Consider the following 21697-nt stretch of genomic DNA (forward strand, 5'->3'; position numbering starts at 1 on the left):
GATCAATTTTAAAGTGCACAAATATTGATTATGTTCAAGAATGCCCTCATAACTTGTCTTCTATTCATTAAAGAGCACCATCACCTCAAAGCAATGGTTATTCCGTAAATTGTATTACAGAAATTAATTACTATAGCTCAATAATGTGCAAGTATTCATCACTTCTCACAACTTTCTCCACCTTTTTGTCCTGCTACACTCTTAAAACAGGAATCAGAGAGTTGTTTTGCTTTCCTTTAGTTAGACTCCCTTAGAGAGATGAGAAAGAAACAAACGGACAGAGAGAATAGTAGAAGGGAAAAGGGGGCAAGAAAGAGAGCTGGACAGGCCCACTGGGAGGCAACATCTCTGGGAACTCTTGGTTGGAGACAGGTGCGCGGGATGGTTGGATGAAGTGGATGTCAGCCGCGGCAACTACGGGACTGTCTGTGCTATGCTAATGAGCAAAGATGCATTGTGGGAGTCCATGGGGAGTATAGCGAGTTCCTTTGAGCTAGGCAAATGAGCAGTCAACGAACTACAGCTCTGACATAGCCGAGAAAGAGAGAGGTTTCTCCTTCTGTCTGCTGTTGTTTAAGCTCGGCTCTTTGTTCTCATGCTGTGTTTGCTGAAGTTTTTGTCTGTATTTAAACCCGACAAAGAACAATGTGGGTTTCCCAAAGTCAGAGCAGAATCATTATTTGAAAAGGATTTGTTCACCCAAAAATGAAAATTCTTTCATAAATTACTCAACCTCATGTCGTTCCAAACCCATAAGTCTTTTGTTCATCTTCATAAAACATATTAAGATATTTTTGATGAAATCTGAAAGCTTTCTGTCCCTCCAAAGACAGCAATGCAACTACCACTTTCAAGGCCCAGAAAGGTGGTAAAGACATTGTTAAAGTAGTCCAATTGCAAAAAAAGAAAAGAAATTGTTGAATAAAGTTGTTTTTGTTTGTTTGTTTGTTTGTTTTTTGAGCACAAAAAAAGTATTCTTGTCTCTTAATAAGATTAAGGTTGAACAACTGTAGTCACATGTCTTTACTACCTTTCTGGGCCTTGAAAGTGGTAGTTGTGTTGCTGTCTATAGAGGACAGAAAGTTCTCTGATTTCATTAAAAATATCTTAATTCCGAAGATGAACAAAGGTCTTATGGGTTTGGAACGACATGAGGGTGAGTTTATGACAGATATTTCATTTTTGGGTGAACTAACCCATTATTGAGAGTGGATTTTTTTTTCCTAATGCTTTATTTCTGGGGAAAAAAAAATATTTTTACTCTGTACCCTGATTCATGGGATGTTTGTCTGATTTTGTTTATATCTATATGTGACATTGTCCATGAGCCTTACCTGGACTTCTCACTCTCTCTTTCTTTGTCTGCCTGTGTATGTGACCATGGAAATATACTGTGCAGTGATGTGCATTCAGATGGCAACGGCACTTCCGAACACTCTGAGAGAATGTTCACCATCAATAATGGTGGAGGGGTTGGAACCAGCAGCGGCAGGGGTGGCGACAGGGCAGGGTGAGTATGAACTAATAAAACTTCATATTCAATATATTGTTCATTGGTTTGGCAAATTGAGTATATTTCCAAGAGCTGTTTCATTAATAGCTTTTAATCCTTTCTGTTGTGAATGTGATATGATATATATTGTATATCAGAGGATTCACCTCTCTTCAGAGCAGCCCTCCAATCGCTGTCCAAGTAGCAGCATGTCACGTAGTGGACGTGCATGATAGCAGAAGGCACAACTGATGCTAATTAGGCCTTCTCACAGCTGCCATAATTCCAGCATGTTTTGCTGACACTTATTTAGAAAAAAGCCTAGTGATGTGTGTTACTGCTGATCCCATGGTGTTGGTTTTCATTCTCTGACACTCTGGTGCAACACTTGTCCACAGTGGACTTAATGAGACATCTTAGTCCATTCTACAGCAACAGTGCTTCACTTAAAATTGTGATGGAGTATGGAGCATAACCTTCCTGGCCATTATATTGCCAGTTCAGATTCAGACTCATGACTGGATTAGGTGGCTGAGAGGAAGGCCACAACAGCATAAGACCGTAGCTGAATCACTTCTGCTTGTAGTATTCTCATTTGTAAGTTATTTTAGATCAATTTTATTGTGGTACGTCCTGACTTAAACTTCCATGAAGGAAAATAACCTTGTGTCAGAAAAGATTGAGCTTTACCTAGCAAGCAGTTATACAGACACATATCCTGTTTTATCTAAAGCTCCTTCAGCCCTGTGCAGAATTTAACTCTGTCATATCAGATCAAATTGGAATTTGCCTAAAGACTGTGTGATGATGTTGTAAGATTTTGTGTAGTCGACTCGTCACGCATCCTCCTTGTTTGTAGGAACAGCAGGACTGATTGGCGCTCACACAGAGAGATGGGCCTGATTAATGCGATTGGTCTGCAGCCACGACATCCTGCCCCCACTGTTACATCACAGGGGACGCAGACACAGACTTTACAGCTACAGAATGCAGAGACACAAACAGACCATGACCTTCCAGATAACCCTGAACAGCCCAGAACTTCACAGGGGTCACAGGTTACTGATGGTCAGACATCATTACTGAGCTCAGGTGAGGTTTGTCATTAAGATGAAAAGACAAATCAATCCTTGGTTAGTTTTTCTTCTCTTTGCTCTGACATATTGATTGCTCCTCTCTGCTCCTGACTGCAAAAATATTCTGTATCCACAAAATATTCTTTTAATCCTTTAGACAGTCTCACCAATTTGAATAAAATCAATCTGACTGGAGATTCGATTTTCAATTTTTATATGTACCACAAATTTGGCAATCCCATGACAATACTGTATATGTTTACATGTGCACCATATATATTCTGTGCATGCAAAAGAGCAGCATTTAGTGTCAGTGTTACCATAGCAACAAGAAGCTGTCAGTGTTCCTATCAGAAAACTTTTATTACCTCAAAGGGTCCCACTTTATATTAAGTGGCCTTAACTACTATGTACTTACATCAAAAAATACGTACACTGTACTTATTGGGTTCATATTGAATTGCAAAACACTTTTGCTGCTATTGAGGTGGGATACGGGTAAGGTTAGGGAAAGCTTTGGCGGTATGGGTAGGTTTAAGGGTAGGGGTAAGGTGTAAGGGTTGGGTCAACAGTGTAATTATAAATGTAATTACAGAAATTAATTACAGATCCAATTACATGCAGGTGTTTTTAAAATATAAGTACAATGTAAAAACATGTATGTACACAATAAGTGCATTGTATCAAATGATTAATTTAAATGTAAGTACATAGTAGTTAAGGCCGCTTAATATAAAGTGGGACCCCCCAAAGACTTTTTTGAAGTCATTGTTCCACAAGTTTTTTCATTCCCTCCTTTAGAATATTAAACTCTCCTTCACAACAGCGTTGTTATTGTTAAATGAAACTGTTTAAAACAGTGTTTGTTAATTAAAATAAAGCAAAATTAAAATAAAATATAAATATTAGATGAAAACCTGAAATCCAACTAACTGAAATAAAACTCAAACTCAATTAAAAATGAATAAAATTGTCAAAAGCACATAAAAAATTACTAAAACTTAAACTAAAATTAAAAGCTAATTCAAAATATGAATACATACTATAATAATAATAAATATTAATACTAAAATAAATATTAATACTAATAAATAATACTAAAATCAAGCTGCTGCATAATCAGTGCTTCATAACCCCCACTATGTTTATTGCTGTGATGCAAAAATCAATCCTAAACTTTGGATCAGACTGTGAAAGTTGTCTTATTTGCATGCCAGTTATTCTTCTATTTAACTGATTATTTAGGCTGTGTTTACATAATGATTTTTCATTCCATTTGAGGTTTCACTTGAATTTATGGATTATTGGGCTTCATGTAAACATAGCTTTTGGTTGGTTTTGTGTTATTTGTCATTCTGTGGCCTTTAGTGAGAAGCCTGAGAGGTGAAGAGAGAAGATTGGGTGCTGCATTTTGTCCTTATGCTAATGGTAATTACAGGGAACAGGAGAGGCCACTTCACTGGGTGCCCAACAGATGAATCTCTTAAGTTAATGTGTGTGTAGTATTGCTCTCATGTTTAATGGTGGTTAGCTTCAGAGAGAGCATTTATGCCAGAAAACACTACATTGCATCTCTCTTTCCTGGTACCAGCCATATTCTCTCCTCAGCCAGCCTCCAGTACCCATCAGCCCACTTTAGCTCTCTGCTCTTATTACTCTTATTCCGCATGTGTCGCTTTTAGCAACACGCCAAACAGATGAATAAGCATGTCTCGATGAAGCTTAACTATTTTGAGGTCCCAGATATAAATTGCAGAAATAAGCAGTAACCCAGCTGACATTTGTATTTTTAGACCGTTGGGCTGTTTAAATGTGTTTTATTTATAAACATGGTTAGCAGTCAGAGCTGCTGCTGGAATGATATGTCTGATATAATGCCTGGTGGGAGCTTAGCTTCAGAAGAGTCAGATCGTAGTGTGTGCACTATTTAACAGCACATAAATAATCATATACTTTTTTCCCTATATCTATAGATTGTAGTTGTAAATCTGAGTTGTAGATCTGTCTGAAGTTTCCAATCAAGTTTCATTTATTTGTCATTTGCACAGCTAACAAAAGCTTTGAAATGCAGTACAGTCAATTAACCCTTCTCAAAGAATATTCGCCTGTTCTTCTGAGGTCTTTTAAACAAATGAGATTTATATAAGAAAGAGGAAACAATGGAGTTTGAGACTCACTGTATGTCATTTCCATGTACTGAACTCTTGTTATTCAACTATGCCAAGGTAAATTCAATTTTCCATTCTACGGCACCTTTAAGTGACTTTGAATGTGGCATGGTTGTTGGTACCAGACGGGCTGGTCTGAGTATTTCTGGTTTGAGCTGATAGAAAGACAACAGTAATTCAAATAACCATTTATTACAATCGAGGTATGCAAAAGAGCATGAAGGACCATGAAGGAGATGGGCTACAGCAGCAGAAGACCATGCTAGCTGCAACTCCTGTCAGCTAAGAGCTACAGTTCTCTACAGAAGATTGGAAAAACATTTCCTGGTCTAATGAGTCTTGGTTTCTGCTGCGACATTCAGATGATAGAGTCAGAATTTGGTGTAAACAACATGAAAACATGGATCCATCTTGCCTTGTATCAACGGTTCAGGGGATATTTTCTTGGCACACTTTTGGCCCCTTAGTACCAATTGAACTGTAGAGCCATATGCGTAAATGCTCTTATGTACAGTATGTTTCATTCATACTCGAAGCCGGAGGGCACTCTCGTGCAGAAAGTCCAAAACTGACTCGTAGAAGTAATAACTTAAGATGAATACAAATTAGTGGTTATTGTTCAACATTGTATTTGATTTCTTAGCCAGTTGGAAGTAAGAGATAAGAAAACTGATATTTCAATCCCCCTCTCTTCTGAAATTATGGCTACACCCCTGGGTGGAATGGGAGATTCGCCTCAAGGATGTGCAGCCGACAAATCTGCAGCAACTGCGTGAAGCTGTCATGTCAGTATGGACCAAAATCTCTGAGGAATGTTTTCAGCACAGTTCGGTTTACTTGCCATGAGTGTTGCTGTAAATTCAGGGTTATCAAGCACAGGCATAAACTTTGTGTATTTTTAAAGCTCTGTCAGAAGAAAAAAGTAAGAATGATAACACATAGAGAGTTTATTTTTTCTTCTTTTTTTCTTTCCTTTTTTAGCATAGGACATCCTAAAGTTGACATTTAGCTTTAACTTACATAGATTACAACTTACATACAGGTTAGGAGTTTTGAAGTTTATTAGTTCTTGCTTGAAAGTTGTTGTAGTGGGAAGAGTTTTAAAGTGACAATTTTAATTCAGTTGGATAAAGGGATTAAAAGAGGGAAGGGACAGCTAGGGATGAGCTATCAGTACACCAAGCACATGCGGCCCTAGCCGGCACTGCCTGAAGCGTCTTCTAAATTGATTGGCTCTGGCTTTAGCAAGAGTCAAATGAATGTACTTCTACAGAAAATTGAGTATTAAAAATAGAATAGAAACAGAAGAACGAACACTCCTTTCTTGTTTGATTTAAAAGCTGAACCCTGTTAGTTTTAAAACAGTGCATGAAAAGAAATATAATAGTGGAACAGGTCCATGTCCATGTCCATGAATTACCAGAGTACATGTACAGACAGAAGCATTGTGAAGTTTGGTGGATTTAGCCAGTCTTGGAAACCTTTGACCTCTGAAGCAACAAACTTTTCTATCTCTGAGACATTTCAAAAGCTCTTTTCACAGTTTCGAAGGTTGTATGTCCTTTGTTTAGTCTTATCTATCCAGACTTTTGACTAAAATAGCAGAATATACAGTTCTGCTTTTGAACTTGTTTTCAAAATAAAAACTATCTTTTTTTAAAGATTTGATGTCAATAACCTGGCAAATTTGCAAAGCCAGTCAGTACTTCATCCTCAGAAGCTCTACTGTATCAGCTTGTTCCTTGTAAACACAACTGTGCGGACTGATTGAAACAAACCTGTGTGACCTTACTCTTGAATTATATTTTAGACCAGGTTAGAGCTTGCTAGATTGAGAAAATGCTTTTCAGTTTAGTGTACAATATCAGAATATCAGTGAATGGACTGTGGTCAGAGGTCTGATGGCCTGGTGACTTGTTTCTAATGTTGTGCTTAAATGTAAACTTTTTTTATTTTCACTGAAATTGATTTGCATGTAACCTGCCCATTATACATAGTAGCATAGTTTCATGGCTGTGCGTATTTGTTTTGTGGCGTATGACCGAGGTCAGATGTGCTGCGTCTTCGCCAGCAGCAACTGCGTGTTTGTGTGTCTCTGAAGTACTACAGGTGCCAAGAACTGGATGACTCAAAGTTTTAGGGTAGAGAAGTTCACATCTGAGTGTCTCACCTCAAGGAAAGCCATCTTCCCACACAAACAGTGCACACTCCCTGCAGTGAGATCTGTGGGCGAGGGTTAAGTGCGGTAACGTTTTAAACTGCAGTCAGTGAATAAGTTTAGCATTAGCATTAGCATCCTCTTTGTGCGTTTTATGTTATGAATATGCAGAAAGAGCATGTTATATTTACTCGGGTTATACAAAGAAATAAACAAAAAAAGATGCACAGACGTTTTCTCTCTCAATCCCTCCTCCACTCTTTCTGTTTTGAACACTGCATTGAATGTAAAAAGTAATCCTTGGGTTGTTTATATTTTCAAATCTTTGTTCGAAATGTGCTTTTTGGAATAAAACATCTCACGTTAGCATTCAGACAGAGAAATGAAGAAACTCCAGAAGTCTATTTAGAAGATGTCTAGTTCATGTTCTGGGAATATTTATTTGTATTATAGAGATGTGATCCTTCTCTTTTATCTTCATTTCCCTGAGTAGATTGAGTTAACTGATTAATAACAGATCAGTTTGCTGTACCTCTCCTTTTGTACTGACAGGCTAAAGCTGTTGATATCTTTGGTGTCCTAGTACGTGTATCATAAAAAGGCATAGCAGCTAGCAGAGTGAAAATAAGTGATATGGGAGGCAAATATAGATGAAATGGAAATGTTTTTATATATTACTGATCAAAAGTTTGGAGTGTTTTTTTTTTCTTTTCTTCAAAGTTTTTAATATAAAGTCTCATCTATTTTAATTTATTTTCAATGTAATTTATTACTGTGATGGTAAAGCTGAATTTTCAACAGCCATTACTCCAGTCTTTAGTGTAACATGATCCTTCAGAGAGCATCATAATGCCTTTGTTTAAAATATGCATTATAATATGATGCTGATGCTCAAGAAACATTTCTTATTATCAATGTTGAAAACAGTTGTGCTGCTTAATATTTTTAGTCATTTTAAGGTCTTGCTGAATAAAAGTATTGATATCTTTCAAAAAAAAAAAAAAAAAACTTTGCGTTTTTAGACGCAAAGACGCGTTCTGTGTGAACGGCCCCTAAGTGTAGAGGCGTTGTGTGCGCTGTGACACCATGATGGTTATTGCAGTTCTAGACTAACTTTGAGAAAGCATTTACTCATCTCACTTGCAAAAAACAGAATCGGTATTCCTAAAAATTAATAAAAACAGTAAAATGTAAACTCAGAATCTTACTCAAATATGCAATAATTAAATGTTAATACAAATATACTTTATGTATTTAATCTCACTTTATTAACCAATGTCTTTGCTGCTGACCTTTTAATGAGCCAATTCAACCATATGAATAAGGAAAACTGACTTTAGTTAAACCACATTTGTGTTTTTATTTTTTGTTGTTGTTTTTATTGCTGAAGTAAGAGTGTTGAACTTTCTTCTCTTGTGTCCTAATTCTTTCTTCTGCAATCCAGAATGGCAACACAGCTGAAAGGTTTGTTTGAGCTGCGCCCTCTATTGTACAGACGTGAATTTGCATTTGGTGTGAAAGGACCTTTACATTTGCCAAAAAAATAACTTTTTGTTTGTTTTTTGTTATTAATACAGTGAGAAACAGTAATGCAAAAGTAAAGTAACACATTACTTTCCATAAAAAGTAACAAAATGAGTTACTTTTTTAAGGAGTAATGCAATATTGTAACACATTTAATTTAAATGTAACTTTTCCCAACACTTTCTTCAGCGCATGACTTTTACATTTTACGGTTATATCCTTGTCTGTAAATGTTATAAATTCCTATGAGTATTTCCATTTTGCATATTCTGACAACAAACTTCACAAACATGAATGAACGAGCACCGGTGTGTGCATGCACATCAAAAAGAGTGCAGCAGAACAGGAGTGCAGTAATTGGGACTAAAATATACATTTTGCTAAAATATGTATTTTTAGAAATTAAGTGTAGGTTTAAAATTCTACATGTAATACAATTAATCATATTTCTATAATAGCAGTAACTAATGTTATATAATTACAATGTTCAGATGAGTGAATGTGTGTGATCCTCATACATTTTATGCTTTTTTTTTTTTTGGTTATCATTTTTAATTTAGTCATTTGAACTTTTGCTTTAAAATGGTAAGCAATTAGTTGTTGTTGTTGTTGTTTTTCTGGTTTAGAATGAAATGTTTATATGTTAACCCTTTTGCATAATGTGTAGCATAGTGTCTACATAAATACATTCACTAAACTTGTTTTCATAACCTTTATTGCACATTGTTTGGAGGACATCATTGGACAGGATGTGAACAACATTTTTTTTTAATAATGGATAAATATATATATATATATATATATATATTTTTTTTTTTTTAAATAAAAAGTAATCATTTCTGGAACTAATCATTTCAAACTTTCAAACTAATCATTAGTTGCAGCCCTGATTGTGATATAATTATATATCTGGCCATCACACTATTTTAATTATATCATTCATATTATTGTATTTTTCATAAAAGGTGCACTCAGTAACTTTTTTCCTCATTAAAAAGTTTTACACAAAACTATGAATAGCTATTTTGACAAAAAAATGTTATAAAAATAATTATGTATACTTACTAAATGAAGACCCCAGTCATATCAGTGGCTTAGAAAAGGCTTATCACACATGGAGGCTGCCATATTGAGATCATGTGACCTGTGATCACCAAAAGCTGTGTCTTGCAATTTGACCCACTTTACTACTACTACTACTACTACTACTACTATTAGTAACAATAACCTTTCTAAATTTACTCCTATGCTCAAGACAAACTATATAAAAGTAACTGAATAAAACTAGTAAACCAATCCAAACAAAGTCAGAGTGGACAAATTAATTGTCCAAACAAGCAGTCCCTTTTAAAGCAATGAAACAAACTGCATCGGTTTGCTGTTCACACACCACAAAACGAGGACAAGGTCCAGTTCATTGATATGTATATTCTTAGATGTAGAATAAAATATTTATTTAAAAAAAAGCCTAAAACATGGTCATGAATGTATGTATAAAAATCAAGACCACTGTGATATATTAGGACTGGGAATCAAATTAACACTTACTGAATGTACCTCTAAATCATTGTTGTAGTTTGCATTAAAGCAAATGAAATCGTTTTTGTCTGCTGGGTTGTGTTGTGCATAATTAAAGCATGTGAATGACTGGAGCGTGTTTCTTCAGATGTCTAATGCAAGTATGGCGCTCTAGTTTGGGCTTCGTCCTCTCAGATCATTGTAATGGGAGGAGTCAGTCTTATGACACTCAAAAACTACACAATTCTGTTTTTCCACTCGCCAACAGTTAGAGGAGATAGCTGACAAAAGCCCTAATTCAGAGGCAAATCGGTGCTCATTCACATAAGTGACGATCGCTATGTTTGAAATATCAAAGATGCAATCTGAGACCAGTGTGTTGCCGATGCCCGAGAGATATTTAGCAGGTTAAATCTCTAGACCTGTGTGCAACCTGAGTCTTGTACCATGAAACATGTTTTACCTGGAACTGACATTAAGGCAAGCGCGAGCTCTTGGGGCGTGGAGCACGAGATTTAAAGGGCCACACACCCTGAATCGGCTCATTTCTAATTATGCCCCAAAATAGGCAGTTAAAAAATTAATTAAAAAAAATCTATGGGGTATTTTGAGCTGAAACTTCACAGACACATTCAGGGGACACCTTAGACTTATATTACATCTTTTAAAAAAAGTTCTAGGGCACCTTTAAAGTTGTTATTAGGATTATCCTGCTAAATTAAAGTGTTCTGTTTTTTGAAGCCATAGTTTTGTTTTATTGTTCAGGTTTGATTTGGCATTAAAAACTTTCTTACCACCAAACACCTCATCATTCTTCAGTGGTCAGAGATTAGACAGACAGACGGTAACCAATCTCATTATCTCACTTCATGACGCTTAGACACCTTAACTCTCCTTTCCAGAGGAATCAGCTTCAGCTGTCATAGGCAGAATACCAGCCAAAGGTCATTGGAGTTTTCATAATCTCTTCTCCTTTCTTTCTCCCAGCATCCTTTAACCCTTTTCTTAAACACACAAATTATGCATGCATGTATATACATATCTGTTTACAATAGAAAACAGCTCATTTCTATTTGTTTGAATAGCTAGTATTGTTGATATCTTATCCAGTGTCTCATGCACCTTTAAAGGGGTTAGTTCACCCGAAAATGAAAATTACCCCATGATTCTCTCACGCTCCTAGGTGTATATGACTTTCTTCTTTCAGATGAATACAATCAGAGTTATATTAAATAATGTCCTGGTTTTTCCAAGCATTATAATGACAGTCATTAGAGGATGAGATTTTGAATCCCAAAAAAGTGCATCCATCCATCATAAAAGATAACCACACGGCTCCGGGGGGTTAATAAAAGCCTTCTGAAGCAAAGTGATGCGTTTGTGTTAGAAAAATATCCTCATTTAAAACTTTAAAATCTAAAATAGCTTCCAACAGATGGCCGTATGCATCGATTTATAGGCAAAAGTGTGAACTCTGACTCAATGCATGACGTATTGACGAACGCTGAAGCACAGAGGAGAGAGCAAAACAAAACACCGGACATGAATAAGAAGTTCAAAATGAGAATTTTTAAAGAGAAATATTGGAGGATTTCAATATAAGAGGAGAGTAGCTTGAGGTTGTTGCCCAGCTCTATTTGTTTGAACAGCGAGAGGCGTCAAAGCACGTCAGGAGTAACTCTTTTGGCGTAAGTTAATGTGCGTACGGCCGTCTGCCGGAAGCCAGTTATTTACATTTTTAAAGTTTTAAATATGGATATTTTTCACTTCACTTTAGAAGTCCTTTATTAATCCCCCCCCGGAGCCGTGTGGTTATTTTTTCATGATGGATGGATGTACTTTTTTGGGCTTCAAAATGGGCTCCATTATAAAGCTTGGAAGAGCCAGGACATTATTTAATATATCTCCGATTGTATTCGTCTGAAAGAAGAAAGTCATATACACCTAGGATGGCTTAAGGGTGAGTAAATCATGGGGTAATTTTCATTTTTGGGGAGACAGTCTGTCAAAACATTCACATAAAGCACTGTGGTCACAGAAGAGCAAATCCTCGCATTTCCATTTTGACATTGATGGGCTTTTTGTCTGATGCTTGTTTGTGTGAGGATTGAGCAGTATAAGTGGTGTTCGTGTTGCAAACTGGCCAAAAGGAAAGCTGTATGTGAGAATGTTTTGATTACTTCTTTAAGACATGGATGATTCTTTCTTTCTATCTCGTACTCATTCAACAAACACCCACACCCACACCCTCACTATTTTGGAGGCATAACAGATGTTATGTATTAGATAAATAATTAATATATAGCTCAAAGACTCTTCGCTCCACAGCAAAATGTATTCCTTACAGAAGCCTGTGGGTGCAGTCAATGCAGAGAGATTACTTTTTCATTGTTCAGTCAGCACAAACCCCATGAGGAAATGCTCCACACGGAGCCATTTCATTCTCTCATGTGGGCTGATATTGGCTTGGTCATTAGCTGTGTATGAACAAAAATGCTGATGTGATAATAGTGCTGCACACAGGGTGCCATTGGCTCAGTCACAAAGATGCATTCGGGGCTTTGGCAGATCTGTGAGTCCCCTGAATGACGTCATTGTGAATGGTTGGGCCAGATCTTATGTTCTTTAGCCTTAATGTTCTTTCTTTCAAGCGGATTTTGCCTATTTACAAAAAAATTGTAAATAGGTTAACAGTAAGTTCCCGTATTATATACAGGGAAAAACTGTAAAAGCTCTAACCAGACATTTATGCAATTTTCACAGTAAAATGCTGTAAATTTTACAATTATTATAAGTAAAAAAGACAAAATCAATGTATAATTTACAGTCAAAATCTGTAAACTGATGTTCCCACAATTCCCTGTGTGACACTCCACATTTGAAAGTGTTTTGTTTAAATAATCATGTTTCTTAATAGTTTTTGTTATCAGTTATGTACATTAGGGTTTTCTGTTACATCTTCTGTTGTTTAGTGAATGTTTATTGCATTATTTAAGTGTTGTGGGTTCCCATGGTGGTGTTTTGCATTTGCGTGAATGACTCTTTGCACCTTCTTTATATTAGTATATATACTTCAGCTTGTGGAAAAGCTGCTTGTGATGAACTCTGATTCTTCATGTGGCTTTCTCTTTTACCATCTACATTATTATGATGCTTGTCAGTATATGTTAAAGGTACAAAACATATTTTAGTAGTAATGTGCATTGTTGACTTTATTGGTTTACATTCAAATTTTCTTAAATTACAGATTTATACTGTAAAATTTACAGTTTGTTCTGTAAATGTTTACACAGTTTTTCTGTATTTTTTACAAAATTATTCTGGCAATTATTTTGTAAAAACTACAGAATTTTTTTTACAGTGCATGTACTGCCTGTCTATGTATAAAGGGTCATTTATACTGTAAGAAATAACAATATTATTACTATGTGTAAAATGTTACACAGTAAGAAAAAAAATCCTTTCTGTTAAACTGACACTGTATCTTTTTTTCTACCCGTCACTAGAGTAATGTTAGATATTATAAACCTGAAGCGAAATAATCCATTAAACTATGGCTGTCAATAGAATACAGTAATCCTGACTAAACTTATAATATCTTTAAAAGGCATACTAGCATTCAGAAGTTTGGGGTTTGTAAGATATTTTATATCTCATATGCTCACCAAGGCTGAACTAATTTGATCAAAAATGCTGCAAAAACAAGTTAAAATAACCTTTCTATTTTAATATATTTTAAAATGGCCAAGCTGAATGTTCAGCATCATTACTCCAGTCCTCACTGTCACATGATCCTTCAGAAATCATTCTAATATTCTGATGTGGTGATTATTATAAAAAACAGTTGTTGCTTTATTTTTTGTGGAAACGTGATACATTTTTGTCAGGATTCTTTGATGAATACAAAGTTCAAAAGAACTGCATTTATTTAAAATATAAATATTTTGTAACATTATAAATGTGTTTACTGATCAATTTAATACATCCTTATTAAATGAAAGTATTAGTTCTTTAAAAAAAAAGTCTGAACCCAAACTTTTGAACTGTAGTATAGATTGAAACTTGAAATTTGTTTAATTAAATTATTTATTTTACATTTTTTTTCCAGATGAAATATACTTTTATAATGAAAATGTTATGTTCTGCTTTCTATTTTGCATTTTGTGCTCAGCATGTGTTATTAAAACCATGTGGTTGTGGCAAACGAGGACAGACTGGCATTAGTGGCCTCCCACTGGCCTTTGTCACCAGTGGTCCAAGAAAATTTGGTTGTGTTGGGTGCAGATGGCAGAGGTGATGATGTGCATGTTCTGTATTTTTGTAGAGCTGTTGTCCAGGGAGGGATAAATTCACTTGAGGCAAGCATGAGCGTGGTCTGCACAATGGGAGGCATTTTACAGGCAGCACAATGAGCATTCATAGTGGAAATTAGTGTCCCTGAATCGTGAGTGCAGTTTGATAAAAGAGAGACTATTCAATCATACTAAAGACGCTTTAAAACATGAAGATCAGCCTGCCAGCTGAGGTAAGCGTAAACAGCAGAATGTATTTGTCATAACAGTCCATTAATGTAACCGCTTTACTGGACTGAGTTACTAATTATGGACCTATTTTGTCACTTCTGTTATTTTAACACGGTATGTCATTTTTACAGATAAACACACTTGGCACGGTTGCTCATTTTTACTTATCTTATATGCTATAGCTGATGTAGGGGTTTTGCTGCAGGTATCAGAAAATACTGAGATAAAGAGAATTCCTCTCCATTCATGACTGACAATGTTTTGTAGTGTGCTTCTAATGTGAAATATCTATTTCACAACTCATTCATCTGATACTACATTTGGATTGTTTATGGATTTTCAGTCAGATGGGAAAATGTAAAACATAAGCAAGGAATACGAAAAGCAGTAATCATAAAATACGTAAAATATTGTACTGGCACTTCATTTTGTGGCAGTGTAAGAATGAAGAATGAGTACAAAAGCAAACATATGCAAGCATTCAGAGGTTTAAGAAAGCACAATACAATATTAGTTTAGTCATAGTACCACTCTTCCTAAAAATGTGAATACAAAAAGCATGAATATTATTTGCCACTAACCTATGTAAGTTTTTATCATCTCATTGTTTGTTTTTCTTCATCCTATTTGTTTTCTTTTTATGTTGGGGAAAAAAAAGCAAATGGCGGATTTCAAAAGCAATTTAAAATTCTGAAATGATTATTCTTTATCAGCCACAGACTCTCTGGATTTAGAGACTCTCCCAGAGGATTCTGGGTCTGAGGTGGTACCAGAGACGCCCCCCCACAGTCGACCTCAGGAAGATGAAGGGTCAGATCTCACTGAACCCAGCACAGACAGCACAGGTAACCAAAACATACTTCACACAGATAAAACAAGTAACTATGTGATATTGATTTTTGTCCTGGAACTGTTATCAACCAGCCAGAATTAGATTTAAGGCCACGGTTATAAACTTGAACAACATTCAAATCATAATACAGTATTATTGACTTCTGACTGAAGGGTTGGTTTATGGTAAGGAAAAAGAAACAACATTTTAAAACCAAAGCAAATGCCACCCTAAGTAGCACAATTGTGTTTACCTTGGTAACTAACAATTTGGGGTGCTTTCACACTGACAGTTCAATAGAACCGTGGATTTTCATGAATTTAGAAACCAATTTGAACTCTGGTCCGCTCTTGTTCAGGATGTAAAGTAACATGTTTTAGCTGATGACAACATCATTGGTTCAACGAAACACATGTAAGGTATCATGACAGTAGTGGTGATTTACCTTGGATATGAGCGAGAGAGAGCGTGCAGTGTAATCATGTAGAGTGAGTGCAATCAGAGCGGCAAATGAATGGCTTGCAATCAGATGTCTCCTCAAAAGAGGCTGTTTGTGAGCAGCAGAAAGCCGCCTTCATGCAACGCACATAGACGCAAGTGTCATTCAATTTGCTGCACATATCACAAAATAGATTTAAACAAAACAACATATTAACCCACGTTGTGCTCTCTATAATGCGTGCTGTGCACATTTATGAACCCACTGGGGTTCGATAGGATAGAGATATCAGACCTCATTAGGATTCTGACCCTTTAAGCACCCTTAGATTGTACATTAGTACATTGTAGCATAGCAAAAGTCACTTGTCACTTGAGTGCTCAATCCACTCAAAATTTAGAAAACGAATGGAAGAATTGTAACTATCAGTGCAGAAATTAAACCATGAAGAAGGAAACCAAAGCTTGTAAGGGTTGTTGATGCTGATGCAAACATCTGAAACACACTCTCATACTCACACTAACTGTACTTGATCCAAAGTGCCTAAACACTAGATGAGGATCAAAGAATTGAGTTTGCAGACACAGTAGATGAATAATTTAGAGTCCATTGTGGTGCTTTACTGCACCTTCCTGTTAAATTAGGTCCATACAACATGTGTCCAGGCTGTAAACCTGTACTGTAACAGCTGTTTGAAAGCCATTTTATGTGTGTAAATCTCCACTGACACTGGCAAGACATAAATCTTCCATTAACACCAACGTTTCATTGTCAACACACCCTGCAACTCATGTTTTGTAATCTCTCAATTTCACTTTTTCTCCAAAAGACCATCCATAGTTATTCCTCCCTACTAAAGGTTATTGATCCCAGAAAGCAAGTCATTAGTTCTTATTTACTCTTTCTCTCTCAGGTCAGGCAGAGTATGTTTCTCGTATCCGAAGGTTAATAGCTGAGGGAGGCATGACTGCGGTTGTCCAGCGTGAGCAGAGCACCACAATGGCTTCCATGGGCAGCTTTGGCAACAACATCATTGTCAGCCACCATATTCACCGTGGCTCCCAGACAGGAGCGGACGCACAAAGCCGTACTCATTTGAGCCCTCTCCCTGGACCCTCCTCTAGTGTCCCTGAGACTTTGGCTGGAGCTGCAGGTTCGCACTCCTACATCCTTACCAACGCACTGGGGCTTCATACCGACACAGCTCAGGGCACCTCTACAGACATAGACCTAACACCCGTCATAGAACAGGAGAGATTTCACACATCCCTGCTTTCCCAGGAGTTTTCACCTCTTTTCTCATCTGCTGTAAACACAAACAGACCTTCTGCTTCTATGGAAACAGACAATGTCTCGGAGGGGGAGGAGCTCCAAGACTATGCGTCTCTCGCTCCATCTTTACTCTCATCCTCACCGTCTCTTTCTCCAGTGAATAACAGTAACTACAACAACAGTGATAGTAGTTACCACGGAGAAGAGTATGGGCGTTGAAAGGGCAAAGTTAGGAGAGGAGTCATAATTTGAAAACAACCGAGAAGAGAGAAGGCCACACAACAGAAACTTCCAAATATATTTGTTCTCAGTATTCCTTTCTCTCATCGGTTATAATATTTTTCATCTGCTCAGACACAATTTAGTGAATAATAAAAGACGGAGAAACAGTTTCCTGATCAGCTAAAACTTGGCAATGTATTCAGGCCATTCCGTGTTGTTCATCAACCAGCCTTGCTAAAATTTCCAGTGTTGGTCTCTGTCTTCCTGTTGTCCGTCATGAAGTGCACACATATAGAGCCACATACAGAATACGATGTGTATGTGTTTTCATGTGAATGGCAGAGAGACGGAGCATCACTTTGCAGGCAGTCTTGAGTCTGTAGAGCAATATTAGTTCAACAGAACATTTTGTTCCTCTACATCCTCTTTCAAATGTAGCATTTCAAATGCCATTGAAATCTGCTGCCAGCATCAGAAAAGTTAAAAAGTCTCAGATAGTCTTGTAGTTGAAGTTACGAAACCTTGTCACATTCTGAACAGTTTGGTTATGTTACTGTTGGTTAGTGTAGAACTGAGAGTAAAGTCACTTCTGTAGAGGGAAGGCCCATTTTTAGATGGTGATTGGTACATTTTAGTTCACGTTTTTTATAAAGTTGAAAAGGCCACACCTTGTTTTTCCTGTGTGAAGATAAGAGACTCAAGAAATTAAACAGAGTTGTATAAAAAATTTTGTAGAGTTAATTCTGTGGCATTAACAGGATAGTTCACCCAAAAAAAAAGAAAATTCATCATTATGTCTTTCCAAACCTGTACAACTTGCAGAACACAAAATATATTCGATTTTTTTTTTCCATACATTGGAAGTCAAAAGTTGTATGTTTGGCTACCAACATTCTTCAAAACATATTATTTTGTTCCACATCAGAAAGAAAACAATACAGGTTTGGAACAACATAAGTGATGACAACATTTTCATTTTTGGGTGAACTATCCCTTTAAGATGTGATGCCCATCTGTAGCCCCATAAAATCTTTAGCTTCATCAGTCTTACATGTGGCCTAGTCAGTCTCCTTTGCATTCATCATTACTATGGAAACTCGTCAATTATCTTGCTTTGCCCCAAATAAAAAAACCCCAGAAAGATGGCTTCTTAAAAGGGTTTTCCCCTCCTTGTTTACAGTAAAGTGGTTCTTGACACAATGTGATAAACCTCACACTCAGAGCCTCAACAGGGAAGCAGTGAAGTTTGAGAGGCATGTCAATGTGAGAGAGACACTCTCCCAGTTCTGTCAGCTACTGTAGATTTTCAAAGTCTATTGAAAGTTAAGCAGGCACCTGACAACATTAGTGTTGCTTCCTTCCCTTTTATTTCTTATGTAGCTCTCTGGTTTCTATCTGCTCTCTCAGAAAACATTTGAGAGGTAGGGGTGTGTGTGTGTGTGTGTGTGTGTGTGTGTGTGTGTGTGTGTGTGTGTGTGTGTGTGTGTGTGTGTGTGTGTGTGTGTGTGTGTGTGTGTGTGTGTGTGTGTGTGTGTGTGTGTGTCAGAGAGCTTGTCCATTGAACCTCAAAGTTTGCCCCTGGCTCTGCTGTTATGCCTTCCGAATTTCAGAATTTAAAGCACATTATGACTTCAGCTTGTTGACAAACCACTAAATAACCACCAATCATAATGTCTGATCTGCTTAAATGTACCTTGTGTGGATATGCGACCTTAGGGAGGGTCTTTATGATGTGTTTTTCATTGTCAAAATGCTTGCCAGTGGCCTGGTACACTGCTACAGTACTGCATAGAGAAGGCGGATGTTTGGATGAATGTTTATGTGAGATTTTTCTTCTTCGCAGGCTAATGCATTATGTTCTGCATTAATATGGAGAGGCTCTCTCTGCTTCTTTTGGCATACCACTTTATCCTGAAAATGAATGTCTGACAGTGTCTCCTGAATCAACCTGCTGCTTTGGTAAACAGTGTAACCTCTGCTTTAGAGCTCAACTCACTGGCCTCCTACAGTAAAAAACAGAAAACAAAAACAACGTTTTACTGCTTTTTCTGCACATGAACTGTAAGAGGCTGCAGAATTACAGCAGCAGCTTTTCTGAGGGATTATGTACTTTACATTACAAGTGACTACTTTTTGTCCTTTTTTGTTTTTCTGTTTGCTTTTTAGAAAACTGTTCAATGTTTTTTCTTTTAAAATTGCGGTAAATCATTGATCTGCATACTGGGAAACAATCCTGTATGTGATTTAAATGGAATAAAATGATAACAAACATACCGTGTTAATGTTTGTTTGTGCATAGAGAGTGATGAGGATAAAAATGTTCATCTTGTAATGTTTTTTTTAATGGTCCTTTTTGTTGCAGATAACCGGGATGAGAGATGTCTTACATGCTCCTAATGTTTTGACTGATCTTTTGCTGCACCTATTGATTCTTAAAACTGAAGTTCATGCAAATTTTGTTAGAGGTCCAAATGTTGTTAGATCCACTGCACTTATTATATAAGCCTATTCATCCAGACACTTTGCTCCACATTAGCCTTGTTGGTCCTGAGCTGACTTCAGATCAGTGCTGACTACTTTAGGATTATGCCTCTCACGTAAGTAGATTATTTTCAGATGATTCCAGAACTGTGAATGAGACAAACTAAGCAGAGATAGTGTTCACTGTGCTATGATAGAGATGTTAATACTGAGAGACCATAAAAAAGCCTGTAAAAATGATTTGTCACGTAATGTTAAGATTCTCAACTCTACAGTGCTTCTTCAGACATTTGCTATAGGATTCTGAAGGTACAATAATGTAATTCAAGACTGTTAATTGTTAATCTTCTCAGTGGAAATGGTTCAGAGAGATGTGGTGAATAGAAATGAGATGTGTGTAAGCTGCAGCAAGAGTCACATATCAGGGAAGGAGCATCAGGAAGTGTTCTGGTCCTCTACAGCTGTTTTTAGTCCTTATACTGATTAAATGGGATCTCAAGGGAATTCAAAAAAATAACAGTCTCTATTCTGATGAGCAGCCCTGTAATGAGGACATTCAACATGACCTAACTGTTGCAAATATCAGTTTCATGATATAAAACACACACCCAGAAACACTTCATCATGCAGGCATGTATAAAAGCAACAGCCAAACTAGCTAATGTGAGGCTGTAGAGGCTAAATGTAACAAGAATTGTAAGAACATTCTGTGCTTTAGGCTCTATTCAACTAAAACTGTGGGGTGGCTAATTGCTGTTATAGATTCAAGACAGCAGTGGGCTCATTAAAAAAGAAAGACTCCTCGGAGGAGGGAGGAGAGAGTTGCCATACAGCATTCTGCTGCACTTACATACCAGGAGGTCAAGGTTTGGCAAGATTGTATGAGACAGTGACCCCCTGCTGGTAGATACCGTAACTACACCATTCTGGTACCAAAAAGCAGATTTCTCCATTGGTGATGACCTTTCACAAGGACCTCTGTATTCAGACTAAATATTCATATATTTGTTTAATTGCTGCATTTATAAGCAGACATTTTTTTAGACATTTTTTTATTATTATTATATTTATGTGAAGATACAGAAAGACCTTTTTTTTTTTTTTAAAGAAAATGTTTTAATCAGCAAGGATGTGGAATTATCTTTACGTGGGTTGTACCTCGGCACGGCTCCTCAGCGCTGATGAATCTAATGTTTGCTGTCAGTCACCGCATCGATGTGGATACTGTACTTCAGAATCTCAGATTGCAGTCTTGGAAGTATGACCAAAATAAGAACTTTCACTGGAAAATGACATCTGAACAAGTAAGTAACATGTCTGCCACTTTTGTTCTGGCCAACTGAGAAAAAAAGCATTACAATAAATTGCCTGCCAATGGTGATTAAATCTAAAATCACTTAGCTCATATCACATCAAACTGTATAGAATATTATTATTGTTATACTTTGTTTTCAAATTAATGTTTACAACATCAGCTTTGCGTAACAACATGTATTTGGTGTTTATTAGCATTACCTGTAGATACCTGTAGTCAATTTTTGTACAGTCTATTCTCTAGTGTTAATTTGTCATACCATACAATCCGCCATAAAAAAAAGTTAAGTTTAATTATTGCAGAACTGTGAGAAAAGGCTATAAATGATCCGCCGCCTGCAGCATCCTCCACCATAGCCTACTAGCTGGGACTCCTTCTTTAATAATATTAAAAGTGTTTATTGGGTAGGATTAGGGGAAGGTGTATGAGGGTTTTTATTCTCCCAATAAGGCAGCATATATTTAATAATGTTAATAAATATAATAATTTACACTCTGTGATATTATTGCATCTACAAAAATACTGAGGTGCAAATAGTATCTGCCAATATGAAGTATAGATAGCATCTAATTACTATTTACTCTTATTGCAAAGAACAGATACTTTTACATGGTGTAAATAGAATCTATCACTATTTTCACATATAGTGTAAAGAGCATATTGCTAAGAAATTGCTG

At 36.6% G+C, this 21697-nt stretch overlaps 1 protein-coding gene across 5 annotated transcripts in view; it reads left to right on the forward strand.

Moving 5' to 3' along the window:
- ambra1a (autophagy/beclin-1 regulator 1a) overlaps positions 1-19495 on the forward strand; it is a 104291-nt gene extending 84796 nt beyond the window's left edge. For 2 of the 5 annotated variants that reach the window (XM_048184884.1, XM_048184887.1), the window contains 4 exons: positions 1400-1510; positions 2352-2584; positions 15173-15304; positions 16644-19495. In XM_048184884.1, coding sequence (XP_048040841.1) covers positions 1400-1510; positions 2352-2584; positions 15173-15304; positions 16644-17221 — 1054 coding nt within the window. In that variant the 3' untranslated portion in view covers positions 17222-19495. The remainder of the gene's footprint in view (positions 1-1399; positions 1511-2351; positions 2585-15172; positions 15305-16643) is intronic. The other 3 variants (XM_048184888.1, XM_048184886.1, XM_048184889.1) reach the window with 3 other exon arrangements.
- The last annotated feature ends 2202 nt before the right edge of the window (positions 19496-21697 follow it).

The sequence above is a fragment of the Megalobrama amblycephala genome, linkage group LG3 (assembly GCF_018812025.1).
Source record: "Megalobrama amblycephala isolate DHTTF-2021 linkage group LG3, ASM1881202v1, whole genome shotgun sequence".
Lineage (NCBI taxonomy): Eukaryota > Metazoa > Chordata > Actinopteri > Cypriniformes > Xenocyprididae > Megalobrama > Megalobrama amblycephala.